This window comes from Dermacentor albipictus, chromosome 7, assembly GCF_038994185.2.
Source record: "Dermacentor albipictus isolate Rhodes 1998 colony chromosome 7, USDA_Dalb.pri_finalv2, whole genome shotgun sequence".
Lineage (NCBI taxonomy): Eukaryota > Metazoa > Arthropoda > Arachnida > Ixodida > Ixodidae > Dermacentor > Dermacentor albipictus.
The window spans coordinates 74,959,803-74,977,397 of NC_091827.1; the positions used below are offsets into that span (position 1 = coordinate 74,959,803).

Genomic DNA, 17,595 nt, shown 5'->3' on the forward strand with positions numbered 1-17,595 from the left:
TATTATATTTCGCCTCTGGAATCCTAAGTGCACAGTAGACCAATTTCATCAATGCAAACAAGTCAATATTTGTGAATATTATTTAGCCTAACAATAAAATTATCTGAAGCCACGACTCGTCGCGAGAAATTTGTGTAGAAAAAAAGAGTGGTTGTTGAAGAGTCTCAATCTGTTGCCTTTTGATTTGTGCCACACACAGGAAAAGAAATAAAGTCGAAGCTTTGAATGCCCTTGGAATATCGCCAGCTGACGTGACCAACGTGGATGAGAATGCAGTCAAGCGAGGTACATTTTTATTCGCTGATTCATCTTTGAGTTCCTTCTAGTGGCAATGAGCAACACAACGGAGAACTATCGCAGTAACGCGAATAACTGGGCTAGAAACCTAAAATAATTGAAAAAAAAGGTTTGCCACGCAGAAGTCGGAAAGAAAAAAAAATGTCGCGATTTCGCCGTCAAAGCAAAGCATCGATTGCCATAGAAAATTATTAGAGGGATATACGAGTGAAGGTAGTGGTTTCATCGGCCGTATACACATATAAACATTCGGTAGCTGAACAAATTAACAAGCGTGGCGTCACGTGCACACAGGCAAACGTGAACACATCTGACTCTATGACCGTGGACTTTCCCTCTGAAAACACCTGTTTGAAAAAGAGCGGCAGCAGCGGCGAGCGAATTGCCATCCGCGCTGCCTCTTGCTTTGATGTGAACTCAGCGGCGAGAATGGAGCAAAGGCTTAGCCCTGAGTACGCGTAGGCTTTGTACCCGCCGCAGATCGTCTTAAAGGAGGGGCCTCGCAACCACTGCTGGAGCTGCATGCTTGCCATACCCTCTCCTACCCCTCCTACCCCTCCTCCCTTCCTACTCCTTCTTCTCCCACCCCCTCCCCTGTGCGGCTTTGCGTGCGGCAGAAACACGTCCAATTTTTTCCGGCCTTCCTGTCTTGCGCGCGCGCGATCGGGAAAACAAGCTTCTCAGTCCAGCCTCGCAAGGTTTCACTCGCGCCTTAAGCGTTCTGTGCATGGGAGCGATCTTACGCTGCTTGTATTTAGTGCGGAACATCGAGTCGACGGTGGCGCTCATGCCAACCGCTACGTCGGATGTTTGCCTCGAGTCTTTATATGCTGCAAGATAACGATACGCAGTCGAGAACCACTTCGTTGCTACCTGAGCTGCCTTTCATTTGATGGAAAATACAGTAGACCAGGGCATTATATGCTTTGACACTGGCGAAGATATCAACTGCGTTCCGTTCAACTAATTGTCAAATTGTTGTGAAAATATATAATTACATCATAATAGTTTATGTACGCTGCAGGAGGAAGACTTATGCCGGCGTTCTCCAGTTAACCCCGTCTAGCGCCTTGCCTAACGCTTACCCGATTTCGATGCACGACTTAGGTCTTTGTTGTACGCGGCTACACTTCGTTTATCGTTGAACCCATTGACTATAACATGTCCCTGTGTACAGTGCTACACGTTACATGGCTTGCTCATGTAACAGGCTACTCATGTAGTGCTCATGGCCTGTGCATGGCTCTCGCATGTGTGGCGATAGCCTGCGTTTCGGAGACTATTCGGAGCTATGCGTATCTGGAAGTGTTCGTACGAGCTCGTACTATAGCCTACAAGTTCTATGACGTTACACGCATAAATCTTAGGAATATGCGAAAATTCAAACTATGAATAAAGTATCGAAACCTGTGCTATGCGATTGCGTCTTCTATTGGAACAGCATCTAGTCATCAATGTGAATATTTTATTGCAATAGCGATTGTGTGCACATTCTGTGCGAATTTTCTCCCGGCGGCGTCGCCATGATGTTTCGCCCGAAGTTCAAGGGCGATAACACCGCCGCGGCGTGCCGTATTCTCTAGGTGCCGTTGAAAGCACGCGAGTGGAGCCAGCTGTCCTGGCTTTTTCTGGTGCATGAAACGCCATGAAAAGGAGGGAGGGGGGCAGCGTTCTCCTGCTGCAAGTGCGTATATCGAGAATGAACGCTAGGGGAACCGACGATCGCGGCTCATTCTTGTGCGCTGATGGGAGGAAAATGGGGAGGAAGCGCGCCGTCTTCCGTCGCGCGCACGGAACCAGGGAGAAGCGAGGCAGGGAGGCAGGGGGGCGGGGGGCGCATTGTACTTCGGTAGTAATGCTGGGCCGCGCATAATCACGTGGGCTTTATCTTTACGGCGATGTACTTTGCGGGCAGTGTCTAGATGGGTCGGCGGCTCGTAGCTTTGCGCTGCTGTTTTTTCTCGCTTCTGAGTTAGTGTTGAAACGATGGACAGCACGAAGGTGACTTCGCTCGCTGCTTTTGGTGCCCTTGCTTACGCCTGCGTTTTCAAAGGGAGTGTCCGTGGTCAGCGTGTGTGTTGGTCCATGAATGTCTGTTCGCGCTTACCCCAAGCATGGGGTCAGCGCGCAGTTTACTAGTTTAAAATAGCGAATGTTTACTAGTTTACTAGCGTTTACTAGTTTACCCCCGTTTACTAGCGAATGTTTCCATGCTTCTAGGGCCGATAGAGTTACTATCCTTTCTTCGTGTAGCTTTCAGTTAATTTTCTAGCAACCAACGCTTCGTTTTTTGAACGAAGCTATCACTGTTTTCGAATAGATTTTTTATATATCACTATCGGTAACTGTGCTAAGTTAAATATATAAGAGCAAAAATAGAGCACACCCAATAGCCGCGAATAAGCAGGCATAAAACGTCAACTCAGGGAACCACACTTTACTAGCCAAGCCATGATCATTGCCTACGTAGATCCTTCTCTAAGACTCAGTCTTTCTACTCGGTAGAGCCCAATAATTACATAACCTGCAGCTAGGTCAGTTGCCACAGTACGAGACAAATTCCTACTACTACTAATATCCTTTTTACGAGGCCAATTTGCCATCGCAATCGATCCTTCGCCTTTCGGGCGAAAGTGGAAATTCTTCGAATTGCTTGTGTATATATCACTATCGGCAACTGAGCTAAATCCCGTATAAAATACGAAGAAAAAAGGGAGACACTCCATTCCGGTGACTAAGCAGGCACAAAATATCAACTCTGGCATAACCACAAACGACGATTATCTACGTAGATCATTCGTTCTCTAAGACACGGTAATGCTACTAAGCTGAGCCCATTACCAGTATAACCGCTGGCTATAACCGTAACCGCAGTGCGATATAAATTCCGCGGATGCGCAGCACACACCGCCAGTCTCGGCGAGGCATCTCTGCATATTTCATTTTGTACTAGCAGTGTTGGGAAAATGAACTGCCTTTGTTTGCGCATGGCATACTTGTGAGACCATTAGTCGTCTAGAAAAAGGTAATTGCTCTATGACGAGCTTGAACAAGGGACGTATTCTGTAAGCGTAGAGCTAGTGGACACGTCCATTTTGTCTGCTGTTGAATTTCTGGTTGGCTGGGCTTGGCTGCGCGCCCGAAGCAACCAGGCGCCACAGGCAATCAGTACTTCAGCAGCAGACGAAATTTATATGTCCACTAGGTGCATTCTTACACAATGCCTCCCCTGGATTGCAAACGCTATTGATCTCAGCGCTCGGCGAGCTATGTCTACCGGCCCTATTGACAGCTGTCCGGGGAGCCTTCACTTCGTGACACGCCATGTTTGTCGCTCGGGCATGTGGTACGCTTGCGTAGACAATGTTCGCGTAAAATGAAGCGACACTGTCGCAAGATATTTGTTTTTCTCTTACTGAAGACGATGTGAGTCCTTACTATCGCACGCGCGCGACCTCGGTTCTAGGCCTAGTACATACCGCTCACTCGTTCGCACACTTCGCATGTGCATCCTGATTCGCTTGCAGCACGATTACGACACAACGAGGCGGCGCATTACGCATAGTTCACAGCCGCCCATGCCGCTTCGCACTGGCCGAGGCGCAGGCTTCGCGAGCCAGCGGATGATGGCTGTTGGTGTCTATTGGAAGGGAACGAGAGCTGCAGCATTGCCTCCGAGATTGCTTCAGTCGCACGGAATGGTCTCGGAAGTCTCGGCAGCAGAATCTGTCAGAATTAGCGTCACATAACACTGTCTATCATACACACTGTCTATCACGACGTGGCCGCAAAGTGCTGTAGTTTATGAGAAAATCAATAAATTTAGTATTTTCCCTCTATTTATTTCAAAACAGCGCTCTCTTGGCCATTCTTGCAACCGAGCTTTCCTTTGGGCTCGAAAGCTCGGCGGCAAAATTTTTATTCGCTATGCCTTAAAGAGGCGCCCAAGGCGCGGTGCACTTGCGTATTAATTTCTTTTTCCTGGCTTTCTGACTGTATGGAAATGTGGCCGCCGTGGCAGCAATCGAACGCATGCACCACGGAGAAAAGTGCAGGGCCGTGGCATCTACGCCACGACCGGCAACGCTAGCGATCTTACATATTAACCTCCGTCATTTCCTCAATAATAGAAAAGTAGTTTTCATTGCACGGAACACAAGGACATGGTTGCTTTCTCCAAAGTAAACGGAAGTCTTACGGTCCTATTCTCGCTTTCCATAAGTTCCATAAGCAACCGCAGCTAACTCGGAAAAAATCTTGTTTCTCAGTAGTAACACAAGTAAATTGAGCTGATGAACGTTCGTTCGGTGACTGACAAATAAACTTAAAGAAGAATGCCTATTCATGACAGTCAAAGGGAAGGAAGACAACGTTGACTTATGCACTTTATGTTTATATGTACTGGAATTGGCGGAGGGAAGATTATAGATATTGCAATAATACAATGTTGCACAATATTTTAGAATAATTTACTTTATGTTATTCGTTCCATGGTCGGAGCTCAAAAGTTTTTTGTCAACCGTTTGTATATTTTATTCTTGTAAGCTCTTTCGTTCGCTTTTTTTCGCGCTTGTCGTAAGTGAACGTTGTTTGCTTTCACATCTAGTTTGATGACTTTGGTTGAGATTTTTTTTTTACCTAAGGGCCAGGCAGGCCACCCGGGGTGACGCAGTCTGCAGTTGAGTGACGTCGTTAGTTTTGCATCATATTAACGCTAATTACACCGGTGGCAGTAACATTGGTGCCAGTAACATTGCAGGTTCTGCAATTATTCCTGAGTGTTCTTATTTGAGACCTTTTGATACCTCTTGTGCCTCGCTACGACATCCTGAAGTAACTATATTACCCATTTCGGAACAGGGTTTGAAACAGAGATAGCCAGATCTCAGTTACACGGAATCCGTAGGTAGTGAGCAAAGAAAACTCTCTTCACAATGCTTTTTTTTAAATATTCTTAACATACCAACCGGCAGCAAGAACCGGCTTTGAAAGGAACCCCGTCAGTGATATCTCTGGGTTTCGGGACAACAAATGAATTAGCAGTCATGACACGTTTGCTCATCTTGGTGCATCGCAGGAGCCAATGCGTCCATTGTCCCGGGAGCACTACGAGGATACAAGGAACTTCACGAAAGACTCAGAGGAACCATGAAATGGGAAGATCTCTTCGCCCCCGCTATTAAGTTGGCCAAAAACGGCTTTCCCATCAAGAAGCACTTTGCAAAAGTTCTCGCCAAGCATGCAACTGAATTATCCAATACAGATATCAAGTACGCATCATAGGCATTCTCCGTATTTTCCGCATAGTCGCTGACTTGTGTCCGTAAATTTGATTCATCGCCTTCATACATTCAGAGCAAGTGAATCCGGATACCACATTTTGGCAATTTCCCCGCTTACCACGAATAATTATTGGATGGTTGGTTTAGTGCAGAGTGTGCTGAGCGAGAAAAAAAAAAATACGAGACAAATATGGGACATAGACAATGAGGACGGACAGGGAGAAATTATGCCAGTCGTTGTTTTCTCTCTCTCTCTGTATTTCTCGGTCTTTTGCTTGTTTATTCATTCTCTTTTCTGGGAGTCCTTTCGCTAGCGGTTACCAAAGTTGGCGGAAGCTTTTTGTTGAAGCTGGTGTTGTCTTTGTTTGTCTTGTTGTCGTCGTGCTTGTTGATAACGCTGTTATTTTGCTTGTTTGAAATTGTAGCGAAATCATGATGTGGTCAATGCCGTACATTTGGTTGCTCTAGGAAAATCTTCGATGGCGTCAGCAAGGAAGGCGACAAGCTTGTGCAGCTGGATCTGGCAAAACTTCTGGAGGATATTTCGAAGAAAGACGCAGATCATTTCTACACCGAAGTCTGCGAAGAAATTATCAACGGCCTGGGAGCAGGTAAAAGTTATTTAGTCTTTGGGTAAACCGCTCATATCCCTGGTGACCTGAAAGCACATTCATGCTGCGCTGCTGTGCCCATTACAGTTTTAGGGGCATGCTACTGGGAAACACCCAACTCGACAAAGATAAGTCCATCCATGGAAACGTAGGCAAGCCTCTTCTGAGGCACTTTGTACCTGCTTATGTCACTTCTATGCCCAATGAGTTTAGAAAGAAATCTTTGAGTACTGTTTTCGCAAAAATTCGCAGAAGACAGGTTAGTTATTCGAAGACAAACATCAAGGTCATGTCCAACTTTATTTTCCTGAATTTCGCATAGAATTCTCAGTGCCCTGGTAAGTGTGATGTTACGTATTTCTAATCTTATCAAAATGTTTACTTCTATGAAAAATTGACATGCAGGAGAGCTTGACAAAAACTGACAGAAACCATCTCAGATGGTCGCCAGTGTGAGCGACAGCTGTGTTCCGTGACCTGATGGAAATCGCTACGTCATTAGAGAGCCTACATGCGATTGTTATGGGCCATCACTAAATCGCGAAACCTAATAGGCACACCAGAAAACACACGAAGTGGCTGACTACCATAAGCTTCCAGCGAAAATTAAAGGAACGAACTCTGGAAGTACGAACGTTCGGTTACCATGACAACAATAAGAAGTACGCTGATTTATTTATTCCTCGTTGGGGGGAGGGGGGGGCGGGCTCGGCTGGCCTCGTAACATTATTGCGATTTATATTCTTTTATTTCCAAGCAATCAAAACATCTCGAACGCGTGAAGAGCGATAGGTTGCTGCACACGCGTATAATTAAAGAGAATCATCGCGTGTAGCAGGCAATGTCACTAAGCCGTGTGAAGCCAAAAGGACGAAGTTCGGTGAAATCCCTTTATTAACCATGCCAATACAGGTAGCTCTATTTGCACAAGTTGTCGACATGGGAGCCAGAACTCAATCATGTAGATTCTTGTTGTAAAGTCTATATAATTTAATGTGGCATCCAATATGAAAAAAAACGTAATGTAAGAAAGAATTTTGCATAATAGTACTCTATTTACTCGCATAGCGCTGCTAGTTTTTCTTCCTTTGCCGTAAGTTTACGTGAGGTTGGTGTGTCATATTTATGCTGCGGAAATATCCTTTCGAACTGTATAGATAATAAAAATAAAACCTAAAAGAAAGGAACTATGCATATCCCGTCCATATGTTAAAATCTAAGAAGCGAAACTTTCGTGCAGTGGTAAAGAAATTATTATATTCTGCGCAGTGTATCGCAGCACAGCCATTGACTACCTGCCAGGGAAGGCAGCATTACGGGAAACCCCACCACGTCAACTACGCGACGGCGCATTTTACTGTCTCCGGGAATGCACCCTGGTAACATGGCACTGTATCCAGGGTCAATGCGTTTACTAGAGCTCACCGATCCTGGAGATAGTGCAATGGGCGTCGGTACTTTACTCGGTAAAAGTCCGAGTAATCAGATGCGCAAAACCACAAACCTAGGAAGCCATGAGCAACCAACAAACAAAGGCACCAAGGACAACATAGGGGAAATGAGTTGTACTTACTGATTGAATCAAAGCAATGATAAATTAATGGCAATGAAAGTGAATGAAAAAAACAACTCGACGCAGGTGGGAAACAATCCCACGTCTTCGCATTGCACGTGCGATGCTCTACCAATCGAGCTACCACGGCGCCGTCTTCCCATCCAATTTCCGGGGTATTTATGTGTTACTACTAGAACTGACCTTAGGAGTGTTAGCCCGCGCCACCACTCACAAACCTTGGCAGCGGATGTGGAGGATCCTTTCTGCCACAGGCGTCATGAGTACATGATCGTTTTGGGTGAAGGCAAATGGTCAATCCACACGTGCTACCTGCAGGCATCAATGTTGCCGGATTCGAGAACCTCGTTATGTAATGAACGAGGAAAAAGGGAATTAACCGAGGGTCCCAAATTTTTATTAATCATGTCATAAGAAGCCAACATGTTAACAAAGACACGAAGGACAACACTGGGAAATTTCTTGTACTTATAATTGAAATAAAGAAATTATAAATTATTGGAATTGAAAGTGGATGAAAAAACAACTTTCCGCAGGTGGGGAACGATCCCACGGGTCTCGAATCCAGCAACATTGGTGCCCTCAGGTAGCACGTGTGGGTTTTTCGACCAGTTGCTTTCACCCTAAAACATCACGTACACATGACCCTTGCGGCAGAAAGGAAGTTCCACATCAGTCACCAAGGTTTGTGAGTGGTGGCGCTGGCTAACACTCCCAGGGTTAGTTCCAGTAATAACACAGCAATAGCCCTAAAGTGGACGGGAAGACGGCGCCACGGTAGCTCGATTAATACAGTCATCGTCATCATCATCATAATCATCATCATCATCGTCGTCGTCGTCGTCGTCATCATCATATATTATGTCCACTGCAGGACGAAGGCCTCTCCCCGAGATCTCCATTACCCCTGTCCTGCGCCAGCCGATGAAAACTGGCACCCGCAAATTTCCTGATTTCATCGCACCACCTAATCTCCTGTCGTCCTCTACTGCGCGTCCCTTCTCTTGGTACCAATTTTGTCACCCTAATTATCCAACGGTTATCTAATCTGCGCATTACGTGACCTGCCCAGCGCCATTTTTTTCTCTAAACTTCTATTACAAGATCATCTATACCCGTTTGCTCTGTGATCCAAACCACTCTCTTTCTGTCTCTTAATCTTATCTTGTTTTATTTTTTATTTACAGATGCCTTACCCACCCCTAGAGGCAGTGTGTAAGGGGGAGAGTACACTCAAAGGTTATACAATAAAGAGATTACATATGTGATTACATATACAAAAAATATAGCGTAAGGAATGCGCTAACATGCAGTAATGTAGTGTTAAAATTGTGCAAAAGACAAACCGAATGCTATTGAACGTAGAGGTCAGTGAACAAGAAATTTTCACAAAGTAAAATATAACCAATAGAATTACAGAGCGAGCGGGACAATATATGGCTATAAAAAGAGTATTTGAGGGGTAGTAGCACAAAAATAACAGGAAACACCACAAAAAATAACACGTTAGGTTATGTAGACTTTGAAAAATGCGTTGCTAGAACATGCCGGAATTTTTCCTGGTCACTCTCATAAGCGATGGCGTTAGAAAGATTGTACCAAAGCTGAATGGCTCCTGGAAGAGCGGACTAGTTAAATGAATTAGTCTTTCCGCAGACACGCATGAAAATGAACTGATTGTACAGCCGGTGAGACCTGTAATGAGGGGGTTCAAGAGGCAGAACTGATGGAGCTGTATTAAGAACACATTTATGAAATAATGATATCGTGGCTATATCACGACAATCCTGCAAGCGCTGTAGTGAGAGGTCGAGTTTAATTTGTGTTGTGCTTTTGTTACACTCATAACAAGGTGAAATAAAGCGCGCAGCCCTATTCTGGACGGATTCGAGTTTTTCGATCAAGTATTTTTCATGCGGAGGCCAGACGGATGCGGCGCATTCAAGCTGAGGTCGTACAAATGCCAGATAAGCAACTTTACGAATGTCTTTAGCAGAATTATGCAACTTGAGTCTGATGTACCCTAAAGATGTTGAAGCATTCGTGCATATGTATGCAATGTCCGTTGACCACAAGAGAGTCGAAGTTAGGTGAACACCAAGATATTTATATTGAGTATCATGCAAAATAGTGATGGTAATTATGTGATGAGGAAACGTAGATTTAGTATGCTTGTGGCTAAAATAGATAATTTTCTATTTAGAAACGTTAAGCTTCATTAGCCAAGTCTTAGACCAAATAGAAATAAGTTCAAGATCTTTTTGGAGGATTTCATGATCATCGGCACATTTGATGGAACGATAAAGAACGCAGTCATCTGCAAAAATGCGCACCTGTGAGGAAATGTTATTCTTCATTCCATCGCATTCTTCATTCTCCGTTCCATCGCCCTTTGCGCAGTCCTCAATTTCTTAAGTTTCTTTGTCAGTCTCCAAGTGCCTGCCCCATTTGTCAGAACCGGTAAAATGCACTGCTTGTATACCTTCCTTTTCAATGATAATGGTAAGCTTCCACTCAGGAGCTCACGATGTCTGCCGTATGCGATCCAACTCATTTTTATTCTTCTGAGAATTTCCTTGCCGTGGTCATGAGAAAAATGTGAACAAGGTGAATGCAGGAGCCAACGTTTCGTAAGTGGACTGGTCTTCTTCAAGGCGACGTACGCTTTCCTCGCCACAGATAGTATATACTCGCCACAGTATACATAGGTGGGGTTCTTCTAAAGGGGAGAGGGTGTGAGGTGGAGGGTGCGGAAACGAGGGAAGGTGTGTTAGCGTGTCGAATTGACAGTAGAGGAACGCTGTGCACAAGGCCAAAGCCAGGACCCCCACCCTGTTCTGTCAACGCACGCGTGTTAGCCGGCGTGTCAAGGACTTCTGACACGCCGGATAACAAGCGTGCGTTGACAGACCGGAAGGGGTAGGCCGGGTGGGGGGTGGCCCTGGCTTTGGCCTTGTGCACAGCGTTCTTTTACTCTCAATTCGACACGCTAACACACCTTCCCTCGTTTCCGCACCCTCCAGCCTTACATCCTCTCCCCTTTAGAACAACCCCACCTATACATGCTGTGGCGAGGAAAGCGTAATATTCAGTCTACTCTTACTTAATTTTCAGCCCTACTCTTACACTCTCTGTGTTAAGGTCCTCAATCATTTGTTGTAACTCGTCTACAGTGTTGCTGAATAGAACAATGTCATCCGCAACCCGAAGGTTGCTGATGTATTCGCTGTCGATCCTTACTCCCAAACCTTCCTAGTTTAAACGCTCGAACATATCTTCCAAGCACGCAGTGAATAGCATTGGAGAAATTGTGTCGCCTTTTTTGGCTCCTTTCTTTATAGGTATCTTCCTACGTTTCTGGTGTAGAATTAAGGTGGGGGTGGAGTCTCTGTCGATATTTTCCAAGGTATTTACGTAAGCGGTATATACTCCTTTATTACGCAATGCCTCTATGACTGCTGGTATCTGTACTGAATCAAGTACTTTTTCTTAATCTATGAAAGCCATACAGAGATGCTTATTGTACTCTGCGGATTTCTCGATAACGTGATTAATGACATCGATGTGATCCATTGTAGAAAATCCTTTCATGAAGCCCGCCTGTTCCCTTGGTTGATTAAGGGCCAGTGTTGCCCTCATCCTATTGGAGAAAACTTTGGTAAATATTTTATATACTACTGGGGGTAAGCTTATAGGCCTATAGTTTTAGTTCTTAAATGTCTCCCTTTTTGTGCATTAGTATAACGTTTGCATTCTTCCAGTTTTCTGGGACCCTTGCAATTGATAGACATTCCATATAGAGAGCCACCAGTTTTCCTAGCATTAGGTCTGCTCAATCTTTGATTAAATGGACTGTTATTCCATCCTCTCCTGCCTCTTTTCCCCGTTTGTTGCCTTGCAAGGCCCTTCTGACCTAATCTCTAGTTATAGGAGGAGTTTCTGTATACTGTTCATATTTGTTGGAATAGAGTACTCCTGAGCACTTTGGGTACTGTATAGGTCAGTATAGAATATTTCCGCTTCATTTATTATACCTTCGAGATTGCTGATGATATTACCCTGCTTATCTTTCAGTGCATACATATTGGTTTGTCTTATGCCAAGTTTCCTTCTCACTTATTTCAGGCTGCGACCATTCTTTACGGCTTCCTCAGCCTTTCTCATTTTATAATTGCGAATATCATTTATTTTCGCCTTGTTAATCAGTTTTGATAGTTCCGCGAATTCTATCTTATCTCTTGAGTTGGACACTTTCATTCTTTGTCGTTTCTTTATTAGGTCTTTTGTTATTTGAGAGAGCTTGCCTACAGGCTGCTCTGGTGCCTTGCCTCCCTCTTTAGATGCTACCTCTGAAGCCTGCCTTGTTACGGTTTATTTCATTAGCTTTTTGTCATCATCATCTCTCTGTTCTAAGGCTGCAAATTTGTTTGCAAGTACCAGCCTAAATTTGTCTGTTTTTGCCCCTACTGCCTCTAAGTTGACTCCTTTCGTCTTGACCAATTTTACTATTTCTCTTTTCAAATTGAGGTGAATCCCTGCCCTCACTAACCTATGATCACTGCACTTTACGCTACCTGTCACTTCACATCTCTCACTATGCAGGGATTGGTACAAAGTATGGAATCTATTTCGTTCCTTGATTCACCATTAGGGCATTACGGCTACGCTTCCTGAAAAAGGTGTTCATTACTGTCAGTTTATTCCTTTCTGCGAATTCTACCAGCACTTTTCCTCTAGTGTTTCTAGAATCGACGCTGTAGCTGCCAAGTGCCGGTTCACCCGCCTGGTTTTTTTCCACTTTTGCATTGAAGTCACTCATCACTATTGTATATCGAGTTTGCACCTTTCTCATCGCTAATTCAGCATCTTCATAAAACTGATCTACTTCCTCATTGTTCTGGCTGGATGTTGGAGTGTAGGCTTGTACTACCTTTAATCTATACTTCTTATTATGTTCGACTACGACTACGGCTACCTTCTCAGTAATGCTGTTGAATTCGTCAATGTTGCCCGCTATGTCCTTATGGATTAACAATCCTACTCCGTGTTGCTTCTTATCTGACAGACCTCTATAGTAGAGACAGGGCTGTTACTCAGCAACGTATAAGCCTCACCAGTTCTTCGAACCTCACTAAGGCCGATGATATCCCAAACAATGTCTGATATTTCGTCTAACAGTACTGCTAAGCTAGCCTCACTCGACAAAGTTTGCCAATCAAAGGTTGACAGGGTCTGTTTCCATTGGCGGCCTGTCCGGACCCTGAGACTGTTAGCACCCTCTGCTGTATTACAGGTCTGACCGCCACCTTGGACAGGTGCTCCAGAGATGCTGGGGACTGAGGGCCGTGAGTTAATTGTCGATATCATTGGGGAGTTTGTGGCCGAATACTGCATCAGGGATGCCAATTCCTGTTCTGGTGAGAGAGTGTGTTCAAGCTTAGTGGGCCTTCCTAATATGGTTGTACCTGGATTAGTATAGCCCCACTCGCTCTCGGCATCTTTCGCCGGAGTCAGGCTCCACTCCAAGCCTGCAGATGTAGTGCACGGGAGGATGTGGTAAGCAGATGCACCATCGTAAACTTAAAATAAAAAAGAAGGGGGGATTTGAACTTCCGACTATCGCAATCGAGCATACGACATAGCTCAGTAAGATAATCCCGCAGGCCGCAAGGCAACCTTGTCGCCTGGAAATGCGGCCCAGAGGGTCCTACGTGCCTAAGAGATCCACTGATTTTTCTGCCGTTTGCTCGTTTTGCTGGTCGTCGCAGGTTGCCCGACACAGTGTCAATTCTTGGTGGCCCTAATGTCTTGTTTCCCGAATCTCACGCATGCACGCGGTCGTGAGCGTGCCTAGATACACGATATATTTTCGTTGAATTTGAACAGCACTTAAAACGTGTGCGTAAAAATAACAAGTGGAAAATTTTCAGCGCTTACCGAGACGTCCCGAGTTGCGTACAATATAGCACGCGTAATGCGAAGACGTGGGATAGTTCCCCACTAGGGGCAAGTTGTTTTTTCATCGGCTTTCAATTCCATGAATTTGTAATTTCTTTATTTCAGTCGGTAAGTGCAAGCAATTTCCTCCTGGGTTGTCCTTGGTGTCTTTGTTGGCTTCTTATCATGTGATCAATAATGATTGGGCCTGTCAGTTAACTCCTTTTCTTCGCATTCATTACATGACGAGAGCCTCGAATCCGGCTACATTGATGCCTTCAGGGAGCACATGTGGGTTTATTGACCAGTTGCGTTCACCCAAAAAGATCACGTACTTGTGATGCCTGCGGCAGAAAGGATGTTCCACATCCGCCGCCAATGTTTATGAGGGCTGGATCTGGCTAAGCCTCCTAGGGTTAGCTCAAGTAGTAACACATTAATACCCCAGGAAGTAGATGGGAACACGGCACCGGGATAGCTCATTTGGTATAGCATCGCACGCGTAATGATTAGACATAGGATCGTTCCGCACCGGCGACAAGTTCTTTTTTCATCCACTTTAAATTCCATTAATTGAAAATTTCTTAATTTCAATTAGCACGTACAAGTACTTTCCCCTGTGTTGTTATTGGTGTATTTGTTGACTTCTTAAGATAAGATTAATAACCATTGGGTCCATCGGTTAACTCCCTTTTTTCTCGTTCATTACCTAACGAGGGTCTCGAATCCGGCAGCATTGATGCCTTCAGGTAGCACGTGTGGGGTTATTGTGCAGTTGCCTTCCCGCCAAAAGATCACGTACTCGGGACGCCTGCGGCAGGGACGATGTTCCACATCCGCCTCCAACGTTTGTGTGTGGTGGCGCTGGCGAACACTCTCAAGGTTAGATGTAATAGTAACGCATCATACCCCAGGAAATGAATGGGAAGACGGCGCCGAGGTAGCTGAGTTGGTGGAGCGTCGCACGCGAAATGCGAAGACGCGGGATCGTTCCCCACTTGCGGCAAGTAGTTTTTTCATCCACTTTCAAGTGCATTAATGTATAATGGCAATATGCGCGAGAATACCAAAAAGATGTCGGTGTGTTCTAATAGCTCGTCGCTGCCTCCTGCGTCATAATAATATGACACTTACATGCCTCTCCTGTGATAAGAAACCAAAATGTCTTCGAAAAAAGAATCTCTTAGTGTAAATCACTCAGAAAGCTCGTCAGTTGTCCATATTTTCGCTGCGGTCTCCAGCTGTATCAGCATTTAGTAAAGCTGTGAACGGGGATTGCTGCGCACGTCCGCGATTGCATTGCGGAGAGTTTTAACGCAGAAAGATAAAAACACGACGAGACGTGTTCGCTGACAAGATTAAAGAGGTGGTATTTGGCGCTTAGTCTATGCCTCTTGTGTTGTTTCATTCTTTCAGTCTTAAAGCTCAGCGCAAGGAATCATGAAGTAGCGGCTTTGCTAACCTGAAGGGCGACAAAAAAACGCACAATTAGTATATTCACTAAATCTGCAACTCCAACCAAATTTGTATCGCGTAATGTGGCTATTGGGCTAGGGAAAGTAGGTGAAGAGCAAACTCCGTGGGGACTTTTCAGTTTGAAATAAGAGATCACGCATCCGGAAAAAAAGTCCCGCTTAACGTGACGCTTTCAAAGCAGCAACTTCAACCATAAAAAGCGGCGCATCTTCTCTGCATGACCTATTGGACTTCACCCGCGGCAGGATGTGGAACATCTGTCGGGTTTGATGTCACGTGTCCTGGCCACCGGGTGCATGCGTCATCTGCTTCAATGCTATTTAAAGGCTGGTAATAGTCTAGAGGAATTTGAAATCCCACAAGTAATGCCGGAAGAAGTAAAGGACGCCTTGGGAGCTATGCAAAGGGGGAAGGCAGCTGGGGAGGATCAGGTAACAGCAGATATTTTGAAGGATGGTGGGAACATCGTTCTAGAAAGGCTGGCCACCCTATATACACAATGCCTCATCACCTCGAGCGTACCGGAATCTTGGAAGAATGCTAAGATAATCCTAATCCATAAGAGAGGGAACACCAAAGACTTGAAAAAAATTATCCGACGATTACGATACTCCCTAATGCGAAATTTGAGCGCAGCTCTATACGTGTTTCCATTTCGCGATATTTTGAAGCAAAGAATTTGAGAGACACATGTAGCAGAGTCGGTAATGGTCGAAAATTTGATCTGCGGATCAAGCGAGCCGGCGTTTATACATGACTCGTCAAAGGTTCCAGTGTGATCGCTGGTGCCGCATGGCTTCCAGAAAGTACTATACAATTCGCATAGCGCATACAATCAGATTAAGAAACAATCTCACACAATAACAACCAAAACAAGCGCGAACGAGACCGACCCAACAGAACCAAACAGGCGCGGGCGAGAGCTTTGGCGCGAGCAGACGATAGTACGAAACGAGCGGATCGGCTGAGACCAGACACGAGTGCGCATCGAGCCGTAAGGAGGGTCCGCATGACACCAGCATCGCGCGCGCACGTCACTGAAGGGGCCGCTCTCATTGGTCTCCGCCATTCGCGGCTTGCGTCCTTCGTCTCCCACTCCAGCGAAGGGGGGCGGAGCTGGTTACGAGGCCGACAACGCCGACGACGACGCGAAACCCAGGAACGGACGCCAAAGAGCTGCACTCTAAAATTATAGACCTATCAGCTTACTGTCCGTTGCCTTCAAAGTATTTACTAAGGTAATCGCAAATAGAATCAGAAACACTTTAGACTTCTGTCAACCAAAGGACCAGGCGGGATTCCGTAAAGAGCTACTCAATAATAGACCATATTCACACTATCAATCAGGTGATAGAGAAATGTGCGGAATGTAACCAGCCCTTATATATAGCTTTAATTGATCACGAAAAAGCGTTTGATTCAGTCGAAACCTCAGCAGTCATGGAGGCATTACTGAATCAGGGTGTAGAAGAGCCATATGTAAAAATAGTGAAAGATATCTATAGTGGCTCCACAGCCACCATAATCCTCCATAAAGAAAGCAACAAAATCTCAATAAAGAAAGGAGTCAGACAGGGAGATACCATCTCTCCAATGCTATTCACAGCGTGTTTACAGCAGGTATTCAAAGGCCTGGGTTGGGAAAAATTGGGGATAAGAGCTAATAAAGAATACCTTAGTAACTTGCAATAACTTGCTTAGTAATTCAGGGGACCAATTGAAATGCATGCTCACTGACCTAGGCAAGCAAAGCATAATGGTGGGTCTCAAAATTAATCTGCATAAAACTAAAGTAAAATTCAGCAGTCTTGGAAGAGAACGCCAGTTTACGACAGGTAGCAAGGCACTGGAAGTGGTAAGGGAATACATCTAGTTAGGGCAGGTAGTGACCACGGATCCGGATCATGAGACTGAAATAACCAGAAGAATAAGAATGGGCTGGGGTGCGTTTGGCAGGCATTCTCAAATCATGAACAGCAGGTTGCCACTATCCCTAAAAAGAAACGTGTATAACAGCTGTGTCTTACCAGTACCCACGTATGGGGCAGATACCTGGAGGCTTACGAAAGGGGTTCTGCTTAAATTGAGGACGACGCAACGAGCTATGGAAAGAAGAATGATGGGTGTAACGTTAAGGGATAAGAAAAGAGCAGATTGGGTGAGGGAACAAACGCGAATGAATGACATCGTAGTTGAAATCAAGAAAAAGAAATGGGCATGGGCAGGACATATAATGAGGGGGAAGGTAACCGATGGTCATTAAAGGTTACGGAATGAATTCCAAGGGGAGGGAAGCGTATCAGGGGGCAGCAGAAAGCTAGGTGGGCCGTTGAGATTGAGAAGTTTGCAGGGACAACATGGCCACAGTTAGTACATGACAGTGGTAGTTGGAGAAGTATGGGAGAGGTCTTTGCCCTGC

General features: G+C 45.2%; 1 protein-coding gene across 1 annotated transcript in view; it reads left to right on the forward strand.

Annotated features, from left to right (window-relative positions):
• Positions 1-17,595, forward strand: part of LOC135899100 (scoloptoxin SSD14-like) — a 113,820-nt gene that overhangs the window by 15,633 nt on the left and 80,592 nt on the right. Inside the window, exons 4-6 of the mRNA XM_065428378.1 lie at positions 200-285; positions 5,375-5,567; positions 6,048-6,190. Of these exons, the coding sequence (XP_065284450.1) occupies positions 200-285; positions 5,375-5,567; positions 6,048-6,190 (422 nt within the window). The remainder of the gene's footprint in view (positions 1-199; positions 286-5,374; positions 5,568-6,047; positions 6,191-17,595) is intronic.